Source organism: Strix aluco, chromosome Z (assembly GCF_031877795.1).
Source record: "Strix aluco isolate bStrAlu1 chromosome Z, bStrAlu1.hap1, whole genome shotgun sequence".
Lineage (NCBI taxonomy): Eukaryota > Metazoa > Chordata > Aves > Strigiformes > Strigidae > Strix > Strix aluco.
The window spans coordinates 10,500,797-10,522,950 of NC_133971.1; the positions used below are offsets into that span (position 1 = coordinate 10,500,797).

Sequence of the window (22,154 nt, forward strand, 5' to 3'; positions counted from 1 at the left end):
AATCTATCTTTCACAGCTCTGTGAAACAAAGGCCATGTTACAGATGTATATTCCTGACCACAAAAGAAAAAATCACTACTTAAGTTTTAGCCCCCACATATCAAGACTTGTTTTTGCATAAGTTTTATAGAGCAATTTATCTTCTTGTATTTAAGATTTAGACATTCCATTTTAAAAATCAGGTTCTGTAAGCAGGGATGTACTGAAAGCTGTACTAGAAATGCCAAGCTTTGACTATGTATGTATCAACCAACTGCATCTTCACAGTGATGAGCTTTAAGAGCTCTCCTGTAAAAAAGGCTCTGAAACCTTTTCAGAAAAAAAAGAGAGCTGCAGAAAATCCCTCCCAGATAGAAAACATACATATTTGTTTTTACTGATGCTAAGAGAAAAAAGCTAATTATCAAATTATGAAATGCAACCTTACCTGGGTCCAGTATTCAGACATACAAAATACTGGCTATGCTTCATAGTACAAGAAAAACAGTCATTTTACTGAGAAATGTGAGCTCTGGACTTTAAAGAGATATTCTATTATTTGTCAAATAATTAATCACATTAATATTTCTCAGGAGTAAACATGCTTATAAATTTTCCAGCTGAAGTTTCCACAGCAAGTGAAAAATAATTTCATTTAAAGACACCCTTACATACTTAATTTCAGATTTTGTTTTTTTGTAAGCTGTCTTCTTGTAGGTAGTGCATTTCAGAAATCCTCTGAAGTGCACATACAGAACAGCTTTGTAAATCCATCAAAGATAATTTCTGGCTTCTTGTTGAGCCATACTAGCCTGCATTTCCTCCAAAATGGCAGCCTCATCTCTGCATGTTGCTATGGCCGCACCATACATCAGGCTTGCACTTTCTTCCTGGACCTGTTTACCTATGACAGGCCTAGGTGCTTCCTATGATGGTGCCTGCATCAGCACAACATGCAGTCGCAGCAGCATGAAGCAGAGGATGGAGATGTTGAGGAATCCAAGCACGCTCCCTCCAATACCACACACAAGGGCTGCTTCAAGACACATTACACAGCATGCAAGAAACGCATATGGATTTGGCTGAGGTCCTTTTAACTCTACTTTTCTGTGGCAGCAGAAGCTGAACACAGGTGAGCTAAGGGAACCACATGTTTAGAAAGCAAACTAAATACTGCATTTTGCAAGGTCTCAAGTACTTGTCTGTCCCCCTGGTTCTGAGATGCTGCTATTGAGCATCAAATAGGCGAGCATTCTAATTCACATAACATGAACACAGTAAAACACACCTTTACAAACCTGCTCATCATCAACTTTCAAATATAATTTTAGTATTTTATAGCTTGTTTCATTCATTTCAGCTACTAGACTGAAAACATTTTGTTTGTTTCACATGTACTTGCAGGGGAGGTCCCTTTGTGCATGGGGAAAACACAACCAAACCGAAAGTTATGGTAACTCTCACACTACCCACACATCAATTCTAATGTATTAGGGCTTACCCACCATACACAAGGAAACAAAGTCACCAATGCCACATTTGTGGCAGTAAAGCTTACCAACAACAGCCAAAGTTTCATGATACTGCTGACATACTCAAGAACACCAACCACCTGCAAACCCAGCAGTAGCAAAGATTAGACCCCAATCATTATCCTTCAATATCATTTGCAGAAGCACACGGCAAAACTTCTCTCCCAAAAATGTTATCTAATCTCTAAAAAAATAAAAATTCAAGTGTTTATTGGCACTGTGGTAAGTAATGGCAAATACAAGAAAGTTTGGCAAATTTCAAGCACAGATGATCATTAACTGCTCAAAAGATTGCATGCATAGAAAGTCTATTTTCTAGTCTTTCTTGCCCATTTTCATTAAAACATGCTCAAATATGCTGAAGTCCACAACATCTATTTGGCAGCCTACTTTTCAGTTGTTTCTGCTCTTCAAACTTTCTTGCTCTATTAACAAAACAGCACTACGTTGCTATTTGTTCTGTTCTTACACTAACCCCTATTGTGCCTTCTACTTACCGTTCTTTCCCAATGCAGTTGCACTACTTTTCCAGCGTCCCAAGGATGAAGTTTGTAGAAACACTGCTAAAGAGCACAGCCAAAACGTCACCTTGAGTGTTTATCCTTTCTTTGTTCAGCTCAGCTCTGAAAACTAACAACTGCCTCCTTGTGTCAGTAAGTACACATGAATCATATCCTCACTTTGCAAAAATTACTCTTCATTTAGACCACCCTTTGAAGGTCCCAATGGATGGCTGATGTATTCTGAAAATCATTGTTTCTACATATAAGAAACCTTCAGGGTGAGGTACCTTTCAGTTTACATTTTACAGTGCTTAATACGCACCAACACCTTGAGAAACAATAAGGAAAAAATATTTGTCACCTTCATTTCTAATCCCTGAAGTTAAAATAACCTTCAGTACCAACTGGTGCAGCGCTGCCTTGCTGAATCTACTGATTAGTATCACTATACAAGAGAAGGGTATTTCATGATAAAAATTCTACCTATCCACTTGGTGGTCATCCTCTTAAAATCTGATTTATGGTAATTAAAATATCAGTATTGTTAGTCATTTTACTCCTGGCCGTTAGAAAAGACATCTCTGTTACAACTGTTCATTCTGAATCACAAAAATCAAATTTATGAAAATGTTAGTATCTCAGCTGGCAGTGTGAAGTTGCATGTAATTCTGGGTAAAATTATTGCATTAAGGATGTACAGTCAACCTTGGCCACAAGAAGATCAGATAGCCTGGTTTAAATACATTAACACCTGCCTGAACAGGTCCTTTCAATCATGTAAACTAGTTCAATTAAAAACCACACATCATTATATCCAAACAATACTCCTGACGTTAGATTTTTGAGGAATATGACTGATGTAGCGGAATGGTTACAAGGTTGCAGTTAACTATATACATTTCCTGTAAGGTCCTGCTCTTTATTCCAGAATAAAATGAACACTGACTTTGTTTTGATTGCTTTATATGCCTTTGAAAAACCAGATTGTAAATTTCTTCAAAAAGACAAACTTGAGGCAAAAAGAAAATGCCACTGGTTAGTATATGGTGCTTATGAGCACAAGCAAGCAAGAACTACCATTAACAAATGGTAAATTAGTGAGAGAGAATGATGGAGGAGCTTGGAAACCAGCCTGGACTAGTTTACATTAAAGTAATTGCTGCCTTATTAACATTTTACCAAACTCTAGTGTTGATGAGAGTGGACTGCGTTTTGACGTTCAGGAAACCTGCTAAAAACCTAACTTCCTCGTTAGTCTTTCTAGCTGAAAGCCTAACTTACACATGAATATATGCAGTGGGGAGCACAGGGGTCCTGCCACTGAGTTGTGTCATGCACACACTTAACTGCACAGCATGGCTGAACACAGGAAAGCAGCAGCAAAATGCTCTGAAGTATGATTCCAGACTTGGACCACCACAAACACATCTTAACCACTCCACCTCAGTTCCCCAACATTGGCTGGAGATTCAGATGAAGCAGCAGTCCCCATCACTGGGGCTCTGCCACCAGGCTCATAACAGGGCAGCCACGGGGAAGCTGCTGCTGAACTGCTCAGAGGTGAACCCCAGCTCAAGAGGCTGGTTCTGGCCACTGCCCTGCTCACACAGTTTCAAGGCAGGATGAGCAGCACCACTTTCCATCATGCCTTAGTTCGCCTATGTTCAGTTCTGCAGCTACATGGGGGTCTGGCTGCAAGTTAACTAGAACTGGGATCAATTTCTATTGAAATACGCTCTATTTTAAAAAAAAATCAGAACAAGACATATCCATCCATAATACACTTAATTCTATCATAAGTCTCCTAAACATGTAAAGTTTTAGCAGATGATACCAAAACCCCTACTAATGTAACTGAGCAGGAGAACAGCTTCTTAGTGGGTTTCTTTGAGGCAGAATGAGATTTCGGCAAACACCAAAATTGTACCAAAACTTTATATAATAGCAGAAGCTGTCTCTTACAGGAAACACAACATCTATTAAAAAAAAAAAAAGAGAAAAAAAAGAATGGTCACTGCTCTCTGAAACACTTCATACCTTAGAGTCTAGCCTTGATTACACAGCAGCACGCTACTATGAATACAATGCAGAAGTTCTTCGCTCTAAGTAGTCAGAAGAAGCTACAAGAATTTAGGTATTTATCATGCCTTTCAGTAGCCATGAATTCCACATTTAATATTAAGCAAGAAGTTATGAAGTACTCATGTCCATGAAGCCCTTCCTAAGTAAAGCCTTTGGAAAAAAGAAAAAAAAAACCAGTATTTTTTGTAAATGCCATGGAAAGACACATCGATGTTTCACATTTTAACTTTGAATAATTCAACTACTGGAAAAATATAATAATTTTCAAATCTTCTATTATGGTGGTTGAAAGTAAAGCTATTTTCCCACATCAAGTCCTAGCTATTTACTCCGTAACATTTTGTCTATATTATTTTGTGCCATTACGCTAAAAGGAAAGAATCTTTCATACTGTGGCATTTCCTATAATTAAAGAGGCTACAAAAAGGGCTGTTTGTGCATTGGTATGGACCATTTGCTTATATTTATGGAAAAAATTATCAAGTTATTAGTGACTGGAAAGCTATGCAAATCCCAGAAGCAGCTGAAGAGCTGAAAAGTGTTAAATCACAGCAACCCTCAGACAGGCATCATTCCTCTTATTCAGCTGTCACATCGAGGACTTTTGAAGAAGCAGCAAATGAGTGACACAGAAATCAATTTGTTCTTTCTAAAATGTAAAGTACGGACTGAATCTTTGAGATTAACGGGTTCCTAACTTGTTTTGGAGCCTTGAAATGCCAGTGTTCTTTCTATCGACTGCTATGGGCCATCTTTAGGCTCCTTTCCACTGTCACAGAATAGCCTATGTGCTGTACTTTTGATTGAGGAGAGCCCCAAACAACAGTGAAGGGGCTCACCCCACCACCCAGTTGAGATGTTTTGAATAACAAACACCTGCTTGTCATTGCCCAGGGAAGTAAACATTTGCCATCATGTACCCTCACAAAGAGAAGGGGATGTTCACAACTCAAGACACCTTGAGCTTCACCCACTATGTTTGCTTTTTTTCTCAGCAAGAGACCTTCAGCTCTATCACACCAAAGCCCCCACTCATCCTTCCAGAAGAACAGAGCATTTCATGATTTTTCTCATTTGGCAGCAACCTGACAGCCCCTCCGGAAGCAGAACACATTTGCACAGACAAGAGTCAGTCACTGCTGAATTGACACCACTACTCCATCCACTTGTTTGAGAGGACGGAAAGTGTTCATAAATGATAAGGAGGGGTTGGTGCAAGCCATCTGCACAAGAGCAAGTTTCATCCATTATCTTGCTGCAGCACATCCTTGTGCAATATAGCCAACAAACTGCTACCTCCTTGTTATATATATGTATACCTCACTCATCGTTGTGGTTACCTGAGGGCAAGTCTGTTGCTCTCCAGAAGCATGTGTAGTATTACATGGGAGCAAGTAAGGCTGTGCAAAGGGAACTCCACTCCAGCCCAGAGATCTTAAAATCCTTCTGGGCTGGCTTTAGAGCATGGAAAGGCACGACTGTACCTGAGAAGGCAGTCCTTCATTACCTCCACAATCCTTTTCATTTTCTCTTGTTATGAAGTACAACAAAACTGGGGAACCCACACAAATATGCATCAATTCAAATCCAGGCTCACTGCTTTATCAGTATCCCTTTACTCTGTCACTGTACAAACTGAAATCCTGAATGAATAAAAAAAATTTCCTGATGCTGCACTCAAGCTTTTTCTTGCCAACAGATGCCCCTTAATTGTAATCTTCATCAGAAGCAGCACTCTAAAGAGCTAACCAATCCTCGGATTTTCCTAGAAAGATCTGGGAACATAAGAACCAATTAAACGATCATGTCAGCCAGCCAAGTGTGATGGCATTGCTAGACACTATATAAGAGGACTGTCATACGACAAACCTCATCAAGTTTTTCACCTGGATACCCAAGCTCTTTAAATCTGAGAAGCAAAACAGAGATGCTGTCTGCTCTGCAGCAATTTAGTCATGACAATAACAAATTTCTACTTTTCATGTGCAATAGCTGAAATGCAAGAGAATGACTGATGTTTAAATCCTCTTAAATGGCTATGACAACATTATCCTGTATCTTAATTGGAAACAGGTCACACTATTCAATGGCTATGACAGAAGAGGATACAATTTTACTCTGGCTGAGCCTCCACATTTGGAACAAGTATTGCAAAAAACCTGTGCTCTTACATATGAAATGTAATTTCTGAAAACAAGCTTCTAACTATGCAACGAACCTGTCCTCAAAGTTGGCAGCAAAAGTTAAAAAAAGACAATGCTAAAAACTAGTCTGTTAATGAAAGACTGAGACAGAGGTATGAGACACGTTTATTAGCTCTAGACTCAGCCGAACCGGGCTCCTACAAAATTACTAACCACCACAGCACATAAGCTTTTCCACAGAAAAAGACAAAGATAAAGCTGATGAATGGACTAAATCAGGCATTACGGCCTGTCATCAGCTCCATGTATTCTGGGCACGGGGAAACCCAGAGAGCTGCTGTCAGCCTGCGGCAACACGATGCTGCTTCTCCATCCTGTGGCTGGTGCCTGTGAAGAGCTGCCAAGAGGCTGGAGGCACCTTCTGGCCCTGCTCCTCTTGCCCCAGAGAGGGTCAGGCAGGAATGTGGGCAGCGGGGCTCTCCCCTGCCCCTGGGAAAACACAGCAAAGGTAACATAACACTTCTGCTTGAAGCTCATTAGGGAATTTATACATGATCCATTATTTGAACCAATTAATTAGTTTAGCCTCACTCTTTCCCTGAATATTACGTTAGTCAGCTCCCTGTTGCCTGTGTGAGGCTTTCAGCCTTGTAAAGGAGGAAAGGAAAAACACTTTTTAGTAGCAGGAAAATGTGATTATAAACCAGCTCAAATTGACAGGGGACTTCAGGAGGGAATGTAAAAGAAAGAGTAACTGAACAGATTTCAAGTTGTCTTTGTTTCCTTCAAGTATAATTTTAGTTTACATTATACTTTCACAGGTAGGTATTTTTTTTAAATATAAAGTATCACTAAAATTATTATTTGTGCATATGTAATGGGTGACAAGTACAGGACCATAAACATAAACCAAAATTCCACTAACATTTGCATTGAGTGTTACATTAACACAGCCTTCGAAAGTTAGTTGGTTGATTACAGTGATGCTTTGGACATCTTCAAAAGCACTCAGTCTCAGAACGGGTTATTTTAATAGTAACGAGCACTCGTAACTGTCCGTAAATAGATGTGCTTTAACCTGTGAGTGTCTGCACATACTCTATACAAGTTGGATAGCTATAAAATAGTTTATACTTAAAACGTAGTTTCATAGTTAACATGGTCCAAGTAAATGAAACCTAAATCATCTTAGCATTGATACCTAAAAAAACCTTCCCGGAGAAAGTGCATTCACCTGAGTTTGTAGTGGGAAACAAATATCCAGTGAAGGACCTTTTCCAAACTCTTGTTCATTACCAGTTACCAGAAAATTCTGCAAAACCAGTCATCTGCAGTAGACTTAAAACTGAAACAAAAGCAATACGAATTGAACCTTTTTCTATGTCTAAATTCAGATACTCAGACACACAAAAGCAGCACACTAGAGACGTCTGCAAAACCCCGATTACAGAAGTGAAAACACACTTTTGCATATCAGTTTCACTATAAGTATTCCTCCACATTCAACTGATCTACAATTAATGCTGTCTAGCAGAAAGTGCTTGCTACATCTTTATTATGTACATTCTTCCTTTATTTATTGTCTGTCACAGAATAACTTTCAGATCCAGAATCAGGGACTTAAGCTAGGTACTGCCAAACAACATACTGGAAGAAGATAGTTCTTCTCCCGGAGAACTTAATCTATTAATTTTTGCTTTAAGCTTGTTTTGCAGAAAAAGAAGAGGGGGTTATTCACTAAAAAAGAGCAAATGATTAAAGAATAAGAAACATCGCTCTGCAACCTGGAAATTTTAAAAAGATCATTTTCTTGTACAAGTGTATCAAAGCGTACCTGTGTCTAAGGTTAGAAATCAATCAGCAAGATAGCACTTACCTAAAAACTATGTTTTCAACAGATATTACTCACAATTCAGTTTAACAGAAACTGATATGGGTTGGCATCTCTGGAAATCAGAACAGTTAGAGGCATCTAATTATGCCTTGGGATGTTAACTTTAGTGACCCAAATTGGTAAACTATTTCCTAAAATGAATTTTGTTGTGTTCAAGTAAGCACTGTCAAGAAAAACACAACAATAGAGCTACAGTTTACTGACATTAGCCAATATTAACAGTACATGGTAGAAAATCAGAAACAGGTCTCCAAAAATGAAGGACTTTTAGTCAATTTTCCAAATTTAAGGCACTGCTTATTAGAGCCTTTCAAGACTTTGCAGGGTTTCTAGAGGAGTATGAGGATGACAAACTTCTGTGCTTTTAAATAGAAGCTAAAATTCTCGTTAGTACCCAATTCCAGAAGCTGGTAAATTAAGAAACCACCAAGAACTGTAAGATTCATAACAATGTAATGACAATTGACAATATTTTCAAACACTATGTCCTTTCAAAATCAGAATTATTTAGGAACTACACCTATGGGTGCATCACAGATCTATCCATCAGTTACTTCATGTGCAATGCCTCCAGGCATTTAGAAATCTGCTTATCACAGGGATGGCTGGCAAATGCAACATCACCTGGATATTAGAGTCATTCTGGTATAACTTTGGCAGCCAAGTATCACAGCCAGCTTCCTACAGAACCAACCTAGAGCACATTTTCAGAGTTTCTGGGGGTTACACTTACTGTCACAACATACCGGAGCTCATACAGAGATTGTGGAGAGCACCCCGTGCCTGCTGCTTCAAGCAATTTTAAGCTGGGAGAAGAAGGATCTTTGTGTATATCTGCATCATACCACTTTCAGTCATCCAAAGCTGTGAGCTGGCACGTCATAGACTACTGCTAACTGAGCACAAGAGGCATCTAAACAAAATAAATACCCTTGGATTGGGATATACTAACGCGAGTCTTACGCAGGCATTACCGACGGTAAGGGGATTCCACGCAGACGCAATTGATGGTTCAGGCTGCCAACTCACTGCACAGAGAGGGATTGGAGATAAGACCCCTGGCCTACTTCAGGCATTCAGTACACACGATACTGTTTCCTCCCTGGATTTTTTTTCCCCTCTACTATGGCAGCCTTTGCACAATGGGCAAAAGCTCCTACCTGGTGCAGAGCTCAAATCTTATGTTACCCCTTATGTCTTGCACATGTTCACATACAGAAAACTAACACTGATGAAAATGCTGTTATATACCAAAAAAGGGGGAAATAAATGAGGGAAGTGGCTGAGAATCTGGGAAAAAACCCAATCAATCACTCTTGCAGGCTAGTTCTTAAAAGAAATCCAGAGAAAGACAAAGAAGGAAACACTGTGAGCAACCATGTTCTGTACCAACAACATTCATTTTCCTGATTTTCTCATCTGATTTTACAGGACTTACTCTTGGGATAGAGAAGTGGGTACTCCTGAATATTCATTGCTGCACTGAAGTCTATGTCCTCAGCCTTGAGCAAAGTTTCTCTAATTCAGTTTCTCTATAAATTAAAATAGTATAATTTACCTGTATGCCTCATCGAGATGTTGCCGTTTGCAGTTACATTACAACAGGAGGTGCTGTTTAAATGCCAGATATGTTTTAATCATCAGAAATAAAATTATTTTTTAGAACAACCTGTTACACACCTAAAACGAAAACCCTCCTGCACTAAAATTTTCCCATATTATTATATGGGCTTGCTAGTTTATATTCAAGATTGTTCACATTATGGTTAATGACACTGATTTACTTTTTTAAAAGAGCCCACAAAACCAGGAAAACACTGAAAGATGTCAGATTTCTATACAAGGGGGGGGGGGGGCAATTTCACAACAAAGGTGGAAAAAGTCTGCGTTAAGAATCGAGTATGACCTGCAAAACCAAACAGCAGCTATTCCTTTCCAATACAGTAATACTAGGCTCTTCCTAAATATTGCAACATGAAACAGTATGTAGCAATAAAGTTCTTTAGACATGTTATCCATATTTGACAGATAAAAACAGACTGAGGCAACACATTACATCAAAATGCCATAAAGCTTGGCATCATTCTTACTGACCTTGAGATTATCTATGACAGCTAGGTTTACCATGTACCCCGTATCAATTCCTTTGTCTGCATGATCTTATGTTGGAAAGAAGATGAAAAACTTTTCCTTAACCCCATTTTCCTTTTCCTTTGAATAAATACACGTGAAGAATGTTTATCCTGTAATCTATGGCAAAGAATTCTTTAATCAAACACATACAAACAAAGCATACTATCAGATGTAGCACCTTTGTGTTTACTTAAAGATGCAAAGCAGTTGTCAGGTCTCATTTTAAAAACGGATCCTCTTTTGGTAAAAATCTGAATATACTTGGCAAAACTTAAGACTCACTGATTCACAATTAGTTTTACCTTATTCTAAAAACAGCTTGCCTTCGTTATTCATAAAATATACTGCATATCCTATCTGTTTTAGGGAGGTAATAAATACTTGAAGAAAGTCCAGGATCTTGTGAAAGAGAGACTATACAGACATCACAAGTCAGGGAACTGATAGGTGTTCAAACTTGTTAGCAAGGAAGGATCAGGCTCTACATGCCAGTCTGATGTTACTCCCTTTGAAAACAATGTCACTAGATTCTAACACTGCTAAAACAGATTTGGAAACTCAACTTTATAACTTGCCCGTAGGTAGCAACAGGCTCTGAATAATGAGCTCTTTCAATTGGCAATAAGAACTGAAAACACAGTTCTGAGAATAGGGCAATGTCTAGCAGATAATTCTTAAAACAGAGATTTAATTGCTGCTAAGACTCTCTAAAGACAAGAAAAGCACATGGGATATTACATTATGGGACTAAGCCACACTAGAGTGCAAACACCTCACATTTTACACGCAGGCTGACTTGAACATGGACTTAAAAACAGTAAGAAAGAATAGGTGCTCGGTAAGGGCAATCAAAGCAAGGCTGCAGAATTTTACGAAGGCATAAGCCGAGTCAAAAAAAAACTTGTTTTCTGACTTAAAAAAAATCCTAACTGCAACTAAAATGGTTAAAAGGTGCTAAAATCTAGATCATCAGCTGCTTTTGCAGACGTATGAGAAGCAAAACCAGCCTATTTAATTAAAACTTTTTTCTTCTCTCTCATTGTACATGTAGCTCCCCAAGTACTCAGTTGATGATAAACATAAATTCTGAAGCAAGACAGCAGGCTTATTCAATCGGCTTTAAAAATCAACTCCAGAAATGTAGCTACATACTGTCTGCAAACTAAAATCACAAAAGAAAGTGTGCGTACGAACAGAGCATGTGGAAACTCCATTTCAAACTGCAAAACACGCACAGATAACAGGAGATACCAGCACGTATTCCCCGGTCAACACGCATCCTCAACTTCCAGGACGGGAAGGAAGGGCGCACTGTGTCTCAGAAACACACCTCTGGATCCAGGTGTCTGTCGTGACTATTGTGATGGCAACTCCATTCTTAGTATGGTCTTTCGTAACAAATCGTGTTACAAGAGCTGTTAGCATTACTATTTACAAATAAAACCCAGCCTGCAGCTCCCCTGGGATCAAAACCTACCATTATCACCCTTTCATGCTACTTTCTAAACCGTTTTCTAGGAAAGATCGCTGGTTCAGAATGGGATGCTGTGAAAAGAAAGAGCGACCGGCGGGATTATCGCCAGCAGCCAGAAACCATTTCTTTCTGTTTTTAAATTGGCGCACACAGGGAAGCTGCATAGCTTTCCACGACCTGCATCACTTTCACAGCTTGTCCTGAAATTTAAGGAAACTGCAGCCGCTCCCGTGCCCCTGCGCGCATACGAAGGCTGCTACTCCCCGCGGCAAGTTTCTCAGCCCGGGGCTGCTCCTCTTGCCCGCTCCGGGGTGCGCGCCCGGGGCAGCCCCGCAAGCGCGACCGCCCCCCCCGGCCCCCGCGACCCGCGCGGTGGGAAGAGCGGGGCGGCGGGGCCGGGGCCGTGGGCTCCTACCTTGTTCGAGGCCATTTCGCTGACGGAGTGCCGGGTCTGCAGGGTCTCCAGCTGGTCCAGGCACCAGTCCAGCTCCTCCAGGGTCTCGCTGGCCAGCTTCTGGTAGGCTTCCTCTGCGAAGAGACAGGGAAAGGCGTACTCAGTTCGCAAGCGCTTCACAGGGCTAACGGCGAGCCCCAGCGGGTCCATCCTCCGCTGCCCGGTGCCCACACATGAGTGCTGCTCCCTCATATTGCCAGCCCGCGCAGCGGGCGGCGCGGCTCTTCCCCTCCGCGGGGCCGCGCTCCTCTCCGGAGCCACCGGGGCGGCGACCGGCAGAAACTTTCCGCCGGCCGGGCTCTCCGCCGGCCGCGCCGCGCCTCGCGTCCCCGGGGCCGCGGCCGGTCGCAGCGCCGCGCCCCGCGGGCAGCGCCGAGCTCCGCGGGCAGCGCCGAGCTCCGCGGGCGCGCAGCGGTCCCGCGGCGGTGGGAGGCCGGGCCTGCCGCCGGCGGGGCGGCCCGGGCAGGGATGAATCAGCGCGGCCGCCGGCTGCGGCCACCGCGCTTCCTGTTTTCGCAGCTCCGCCGGCGCGGCGGCTGCTGTCGGGCCCCCCCCTACACCCGCGGTTTCACACACGGGCCCCCCCGCCGGGAGCCGCCGCGGGACGGGGAGCCCCGCAAAACCCGGCGCGGAGCCGGCCCCGCCGCGGGCACCTGCCGGCCCCGCGGAGCATCGTCCCCGCACCGTCTTACCTACCCACCCAGATACCATGAGAATGAATTGGCTACTGGTTATAAAGCGTGGGGAAGATGAAAAAACACGTGGAAGTGATCAGGATAACGATGACCCCCCGAAGCACCAGCTGTTCAAGGACTGTTCAAGTAACTGCAGTACTGTTTGCTCTAACCCAAAAGCCTCTCTTCTGTGTGTGTGTGTGTGTGTGTGTGTGTGTGTGTGTGTGTGGGCGCACGAAGTATCACATATTGGCTGTAAGCAAAACAAGGGCTGATGAAAGTTTTGGATCTGGACCTGGCAACACAATATGGGAAATGGACTCAATAACAGTATGGGAAGAAATGTTTTAACCAAAATTGCTCTATGTCACATTGGAGCTGTCTTAAAACTTGCAGAAGTTTCATTTACAGAGAGGAAGCCATTCCCCTCTTCAGTAACTCTCCAACAGCAGGAGATCTATTCGTATACAAATAATTTCAGAAAAATAATCCCATGTCTAGAGTGTGAGCCTCACCTACAAAGCCTGGCTATTTTTTTTTTTTCTGATGTAGATCAGAAGGGGAGAATGCTTGTCCACATTGAACTCAGAGCTGAGTGAGTTTTAGCCTAGGCATGCTGTCTTGCAAGCTGTGTACTTGAAACATCAAGTTTTGAAACTCCTGGCATGGGTGCTTCTGGATCAGCTACGGGCAAACATAACTCCAAGGTAGAAAAATGTTTGTTCAGTGGGCTTGTTATTGCCATCTAAAACATCTCCCTTAACTTGTTTCACATCAAATTAACCTTATTTTCAAAATGTCAGACAAGCAAAAAATCAGGCAAACAAATTAACTAAAAGTCCTTTTTAAATAAAGCACCCCAGCATGGACTATTGCCAAATAGCTCAGTGCATTACTGTTCAACACTTAGGATACTAGATTTGTATCTTTTTACATTTCAGAGCACATGCTCAAAAACTTTGGGTTCCTTCACAGCTGTTAAACTTTGCATACTTGTGGCTATTGCAAAAACACTCCACAATTTTGAATAATGTCCATTCACCTCTGGAAAAAGGCAATGGGAGAATAAGTTTGGACTGAAGGTAACTGGCAGAACCATTTAAAGAAAATTTTGCAGTGCCTGCCCGTATCATGATTACCCTGCCACTTCAGCAAACACAACACTAACCAATATTCAACCAAAAACATCCTCATTGAATCATAAACACTGTCTTTCAGACGTGTCATACTTACTACAAATGCTATCTGATCCAAAAGAATTCCCCTGGCAAATAAAGTCAGAGTTTTGCAGCCTGTTTATCCATCAAGAGAATCTGTGACGTTCTGCAACACAGCAGACATCACAGCTCACTAGTTCTTGAACATGACTGGTTGACTGACCTCACAGTGTAGATTTCATCAAGATCAGTACTGTAAATAGAAATAACTTGGTTTATAATATGTTTGTAAGTGTACCGCATTAAATGCTTTTGATGAAGCAGAGATGCAGCTAAGGTATGCATAGTTATCTGACGACCTTATACAATGATTTCATCGAGGATAAAATGCATAATGAAGTGAGGTAAAAAGAATCCGTAATGACATTTTGTTGCTAGCCTGCAGCCTGCCCTTCAGCAGTTCTTGAAAATCAGATACTGGGAAACTTGTGTTTTTCTTCACAAGTAAGCATCATCTCTTCCAATACTTAAGAAAGTAAGAGGGTAAGATTTTTCCGAGAAGTATGACAACAACCAAATAAACTTAAGGGATGCCGTATTTCATTAAAAGCAATAAAACTTGCTTTTTGTTATTTAAATCTTAATTTTCTTGTTATCCATACAGCAATAATGTATATTACCAACAGCACCTTACATTCAGGAATCTTTTTCTACTACCCACCTTCCCAATATATCTCAAAGCACATTAGAAAACAGAATCCATCACTCACAAGAAAGTCCCTCACCCTTAGGATGCTCCGCACGATCTGTTGTTTCTGACTTCCACACTTCGAGTCTGCAGCTGCTGTGGGGACCCGACTGACCACTCAGACTAAGTCAACTTCTTATGGCCAATGCTAGGCTTAAGACTTGTTGGACTCAGCACCTCCTGCCAGTTCTCAGATTGCAAAGCGGTCAGGCCAGCCCTGATAGCTTAAATGGAAATAAAAGGGTTTCTAACTGGTGACAAAGTACCCATCAAACAAGCACGCCCGCTTTGTTCCCGCAGTTCTAAGGGCAGAACAACCATAGGAAAGCTTTTTTCTAAACAGTACTGAAGCTCTAAATTTGGCCCACACTTTTGTTGTTATACAATGTGGTAGAAAATGTTGTCGAGGTTAACAGCTTTTCAAGTATAACACCCCGTCACTGCTAAACTAAGAATAAAAAAATAATTATCAGCCATGCAGGTTTGACAGTCTCGCAACACTGTTTCTGACCTCTGTGTTACCGCTAAGGTAGCGCCCTGTAATTATTCCCAGCCAGGACTGATCTACTTATCAGTTTTTTTGGTACAGGCACATGATCAAGCTTTTTTGCCATACAAACCCCACCACCCCCACCACCCCCACCCCTCGATGATGAAGACCTAAACCAGATTAATGTCTATAAATGAGAGGGGTTTTGAAATTTCAAAGGTTCTTCTTGTATCTCATTAGGCTTTAACAAGAGAGAGAGAAATACAGTGTAACACCAGTTGCTTTAACAATTTGCATGTTATTTCATATATGCTTTTAGAAAAAAAGGAAGTGACAGCAAATGTTCTCTTTACAGTTCACAGATTACTACAAACAATTCCACCACATGTAGCTTTCAGTACAGTACATAGAAAAAAATAAAAACAAAAGAAAGGCTAGCAGAAAGAAAAAGCTCAGCCATAATAATTTGGCACTGTACACCTATTTTTTTAAAAAGGCTGATCTACTGTCTGTTTTTATAAAAGACTTGATTCTTAGCACAGCTCCTAACACAACACCAGAGGTAGCTGTACTAACACCTTTATTCAGGACCAACTTCTGTTCAAAATTTTCAAAGGGGAAAATTACTAAATGGCAATAATTAGGAATAGCGTCCACTTTACGTAACGGTTCATCATGATTTTCATATATGGTGTCCTACTATTTCCAGAAAACAAAAAGCAATACTAGACTTTTCTACTAGCACTCAAGTGTATTTGTACTAACCTTTGCAGTACTTTAAGGAGTTTCAGCACAGCAGAAGGAAAAAGTTAAGTACAGATTCTGCATTGTTGTCCAATCATTTGAGATTGTTTGAGTGAGGCTGGAAAAGAGTTGATTGGGCAAGTGCACAGTCAAAAGCTTTGACCACTGTGTTGCCTTAAAATGGGAGCGTCTTGAAGGCAAGACGAGGTCACCGCCAAGCAGTGGAATGATCCAGATAGGCTTGGCATGTGTATTGTCTTTTGGGGGTGCAGGCAGCTGGAAGAAGCTCTGGAAACCTCCAGGCTACTCTAAATGAAGAAGAGCTGAAGATCTACTGTGACTTGGACATCTTCCCTGAATTTTCTGGCCATCTTTTTGCTCTTCTACCTAGTGTGAGCTTGAAGTTTGGAACAACAGAATTGCTGGGCCAAGAGTTTCAGTTTCTCTTACTACTACAGCATTTAAAAAAAATCCTCTGTGGTTCAAACTAAGAATTTTTCTGTAAATGAGGATGTTCGTATTTACAGCCTTAACTGATGACCTATATACTGAAGTGATTGACATTTAAGTCAATGTTGGCACCTTCTATTAAACATAGCCGTATTAACATTGATTCAGTGTAGAAATAGCATCTGTTCTTATAGTCACCCATTTTATAACTGGAAAAAAAAACTCATTTTGTTTTTAGGCTTCACTGAGAAAATTGTAAATATTGTGACTTAAAAGGCTATCTTTGTGGAGTGTTCGTATGTCTTGCTGTTGATAAAAAGTAATTATGAAAGATATTTTTGTTTAACTTTAGAAATTTGTGGATATCCCTCCACAATCACAAGTAAAACAAAATACACTCAATCAGATTTTGGAAGGAGCATCTGGGAGGACAACTCAGTTGTAGCAGATTTCTCAGAAACTGTTTTGATGGTCGCACTCTGAACGCTTACTTTCTCCCATGTCAAGAATCTCTCCAAGTTTCCACTCTAGTGAAGAAAAATCCTTTGTACTGGTTAGTAGCCTTATGCATAGATGAACTATGTCCAAATGACCAGGACTAGTCTTTCAGGATGTGATGACCTGCAGGACTCGCCCAACTTACTGCTTTATGCAATGCTAGTAGCACTAGCCTTAGGCTACAGAAACTGCCTTATCTCCTTGAACAGAGAATGTAGTAACCTCCAGGAAATAATAGCAGCAAAATGATAAAGTCCAGTTATGCACAACTTCTCAAAATACTTGACTACACTTACATTACAAAAAAGGACCGAATAAAGAAATACACAGACAAAACACACATTAAATGAGAATCTAGGAAAAAAGGTGGGGTTTTTCACCCAACATTTTATATTTCTCTCATGGTCTCAGAGAAATCCAAATATGCTATATAAGAATCTCTGTATACCCTAAGACTGTATTTCACAGGCAAAGGTATTAACAACATGTATTTATATTCTTACAAAGCCAGGTAACAGAAAGGCTGCAGATATCTATGAAGAAGTTATTGGGCTCTTGGAACAGGCCTATTATGGTTAGTTCAGAGCAAATAAGGTACTTCTGACTCTTATAATTATAGAAGAACTGTATCATTAGGCTCTCACTATGTAGTTCAGTTTTACTGCGTGGGGATGGTGATGTTACTTGTGCTGGCTTCTCTGTTTTTTCTGTTAAACTTTTGGTTTACTTCTTGGAAAAGGCTTTGGAATGAAGTTACTCATACTGATATAATTTGTTCTAAAGTCTAGAAGTATTTCTGTGTTACATATTTGCAAATTCATCCTAAGAAACAGTCTTGCATTGCTGGAGTAGTACAGCAGACTGTCAGAAAAGTATCTTTCACTGAAGCCCATCAGTAAAACACACATACAGACAGCGTATTTAAATACTTTACTGCTTTAATGGCAGAGCACATCAAAATGTTTGCAGTGTGAATGTTTAAATCTACTCTTTTATCAAATATCCAGCAAGGCCAAATGAACATTCCTCTGCTACCAAACATCCCTACCCAGTGCTCCTTTCCCCTCTGACCAATTTGGCAAAGGACTAATACATTCCTTACTCCACTGCCTGTAAGAATCTGCCAGAATGACCACTGACTCTCACTCACTGGTGAAAAGAAGTAAGCCCTTCCATCAGGCAATCAACCTCGCTCAAAATAAAGAAAAATAGGAAAGCTCTTGATTTTCAAGTAGGAAAATATCCTTTGCATGCATTTTTATTGCTTTCTTTTCATGAACAAACTGCATTTTGAGAAAAGGTCTGTTTCTTTTTTATATGTCTCTTTATCCCAGCAGCTGTAATTGTGTTGATTCTGTACTCTGAGACTTGTGGGCAAGGAGTTCAATAATGGATTCATTGCTCAAGCTGTTTTCTTATCCTATTTCTTGTATCATACAAAAAATATTATTTCTAGGTGAGAGGATGTATCCTCAGCATCAGTTCTCCCTGTAGCTGTAAAACAGTTTGTTTCTGAGGATACTGCTGTTGATTCAACATAAGGAGAGAAGTGAGAGATTTTCAAAGCAGAACAAAATTAGAGGCAACAGGCACAAACTGAAACACAGGAGGTTCCCTCAGAACACCAGGAAAGTCTTTTTTACTGCAAGGGTGACTGAGCACTGAAACAGGTTATCCTGAGTGGTTGTGGAGCCTCCATCCTTGGAGATCTTCAAAAGCCATCTGGACATGGTCATGGGCAACTGGCTCTAGGTGGCCCTACTTGATCAGAGGGATTGGACCTGATGACCTCCAGAGGTCTCTTACAGCCTCAACCATTCTGTGATTCTGTGACAAATTAGCAGTTGAAAAAAATAAAAATAATTTTGGCAAAAAGTGGGTGGTTGAAACAGCCATGTTGTCATGTTTACTGTTCTGTCTCTGACCCTAGTAGAAGAGATCAAAGGATATTACATTATCCCCATCAGGATTTTGCTGAAGAGCTCAACTCATATGTTATTCTGGACATTACGATGAAAACAAGAAATACATATCACTAATTTTGTACGTGTAAAACTTTACTTTCAATAAGACCTACTAACAATTTTGTTTTCCTGCTTTCTTAGAACAAATGATCAGAACACAAAGGAATAGCTCTATTTTTTGTCAAAAAAAACAATACAAGCCTATTAGAAACCATTAACTTCACCTTTAAGCAGATTACCGCTGGTTTTGCCCGAGATGTCAATAGCTCCAAGACCCCGAAACTGATCTGTCACAAAATCTTTGCTGTGAACTGGAACTTGTTTAGATCAAGCTGAAATGTGAAAATTGGGAGTCCCATCTGCGAAAGAATTTCAGGATCTGTTTGGTTTTGAGAGCTCCTCAAAAACATTACAAATGCATATTCAGAAATCACTGCAGAAGAAAATAAAAATAAAGATATCTCTAAGTACCAGAACTAACAAACTCTGTGTGCCTAAGCATTTATGTCTCCTCGTTGATTTGACTTCTGAACTTCATGACACCCAACAGTGCAGCCTGAGCTCACGATATATTAAAAAATTATAAATGCCAAAGTTTAATAAAAGCTTCCTCTGGTCTTTGCCAAAGAAACCTCAATAGAATTCCTGGTGTCTGATAAAATGGGAAAGCCAAATGAAAGTTTTCCAAGAGTTGAGGCATTCATATTGGCTCTTCTTCATCTAGATCCTCTGGTGTCCAACAAGAAATGTGCTCAAACTGCAGGTTTTTCTTCTTAAAAGACAGTGTTAATAGGCTCCTCTATGAAGTTGCCCATTTTTTATATAGTTTATATTCAATAAATTTCATAAACCACTACCTTACTATAAGATTTAGCTAACAGCAACCACTGATTTCAAAAGTTAATAGGTGGCTATTAGTAATACACACCTATTTCCTAAGGAAAGCACTCTAAAAATGACCCAAGTGTTCCTGGTGATAACTCTAATTTGAACCAGATCTGCATGATATTGATAAGATAAACTAAATGAACTGATGGCAAGAGGGAGCAGCTAGAGACAGGCTTTATCTCAGCGCTCTGGAGATTGCAGGAGAGAAGAAACCTCTCAGCCTTGCCCCAGATGGGCAGCAGGAAGCCTGCTCTCTTTCCAACAAAGCAAAAAGAGAAATACAAGAACAGGCAACTTCAGTCGTCTTCATTCCTGAAAGCAGCAGAAAGGGCAGTAGCAGGATGAATTTTCCTCCTTTTCTTTTATGAAACTGTTCTTCCCTTCATACCCGCTTAACTGGGGTGTTTTTCTGAGGCACAAATTGGCAACATTTGTGCATTCTTCCCTAAACTAAGAACACAGGCAACCAATAAACATTGCTTTTTGCTTCAATACTTATTTAGTTTTTAATGCTTCCTTCTCAAGTCAAGTGATGTCTGAATCAGCCTTTGGGCTAGCAGCACACTCCATATCACTAGACTCTTGTGCCCTACTAAAGATAACAGAAAAATGTTAAGTTCCTGTCTGAATGGATACTCTTGATGGATTATTACCAGTGAGCATGTGCTAAATCAGATCCTCACTCTACAAAATCTACAGATCATCTACTGCATCTCCTGTAAAATTCCATGCTTATCTCTGACACTGTTGAAGAAGTGAATAATCTTTTTGCCCACAAATTATAAGACTAAGAAGGTGGATAAACTTAGTTTGGTTTTACTAAGATAACTCTAACAGAACTTTTGCTGTTATCATAAATATTTTTATAATCTCTTTCATTTTAGTGTCACTGCTTATTAATATATTCAAAATATTATTATAGTAGTGCCCAAGAGCCCCATTCAAGATTAGATCTCATTAAATAATAGACGGTGCATACATATCAAAACTGTGGGTCTTCTCCCCTACTTTTCTTAAGCACAATCTCACTTCCTATTTATGCTGGTTTTAAGATAATACTGCTTCCATTGGCTTGATTTTTGGTTTTTGCAGAGGAACAGGAACACTATTTTGGAAGTCAGATACACCTCACTATTATCAGATCTTTGTCACAGATAAGAAACCTACAGTTTAAACTGAACGAACTGTGTTAGTCATACAACTTCTTTACACTGGACAATGAGTCAATCATTATTTCTGCTACACGACTGTGTCATACTGCCTCAGGAAATTATCCTGGAGGCTACTAACCCTCGAGGTGACCTTGTAAGTGTCAGTCACTGTTTCTGTGGCTGTGAAAAGGCCTGGCTGTGAGACGGTTTGTTTTGGATGACAGGTAGGCAACGGACAAACGTCATCCAGCAAAACCACAAGACAGCTCAACCTGCTCCTCCATGCGTCAAGTTGAAAATTTGACAAACACTGTGTCAGCCTTTCCCTCACAGCAAATTTCAACTCTTTCACAATATCCATTAACAGTTCATTTCCCTGAAACCCACAGAAGGATATTTTTCCCTCATATTTTCTTTTAGAAGTCCCATGTCAAATGCTCAGCATTGATTTACATGGTGTCACACTCTTGTATATTAACTGATGACCTGCCCCTAATTTTTAGGTAGGTGAAATAAAAGAGATCAAAACTAGTGTAAGAAGAAAAAGGTTCAGGTCAGATACATTACGGTAGTGATTAATCCACCTCGTTCTGGAGCTTCTTCTTTTGAGAAAGAATGTCCTACATGTTCTTTTGTCCTCCCATGGATCTAGACCCAAATTAGAACTGATGGGAAATTTTTTTCTATCCCATCAAATTTTTGAGATTTAAAAAAACCCTCAAAACATATACATATCCTACTCTACAGAGGGGTAACACCAAACTGGTTCAAAACTGTTGTGTTTTTTTTTTTTTCCCCTAAAATGCAATAAAAGAAAATCTTACCCTAAAATAGCCTGATTATTTTCAAACAGTTCTGGAATAGAGAGGGTTCAAAATTTTGTACTAGTTTCCTACATTCTGTGTAGAGTATCCTGAATGCAGGGTTGTTGACTATATTTGAGGTAGATCTGTTGATTTTTTTCTGCTCAAGTTCTTCTGGTATGGATAAATAATAAAAAGGAAGTTTCTCCCCTCCTAGCCCTGCAAATGATCAGTATCACTGCAGTTCAACTCTTTACTGATTTATACAAAGTGGTGCAGATTCAAGAGAAGATGCTGAGATGCACACCACAACTGCATTGTTTAAGATCCCTCCCCCTCCTCATTAGGAGGATGCGGAGATACTTCAGCCTGGGAATGGGCTCATATTGCTA

General features: G+C 40.3%; 1 protein-coding gene across 8 annotated transcripts in view; it reads right to left on the reverse strand.

The window, feature by feature from the left end:
• The window catches only part of PDE4D (phosphodiesterase 4D), a 422,326-nt gene that overhangs the window by 40,362 nt on the left and 359,810 nt on the right, over positions 1-22,154 (reverse strand). For all 8 annotated transcript variants that reach the window (XM_074811999.1, XM_074812000.1, XM_074812004.1 and 5 more), the window contains one exon: positions 12,157-12,269. In XM_074811999.1, coding sequence (XP_074668100.1) covers positions 12,157-12,269 — 113 coding nt within the window. The remainder of the gene's footprint in view (positions 1-12,156; positions 12,270-22,154) is intronic.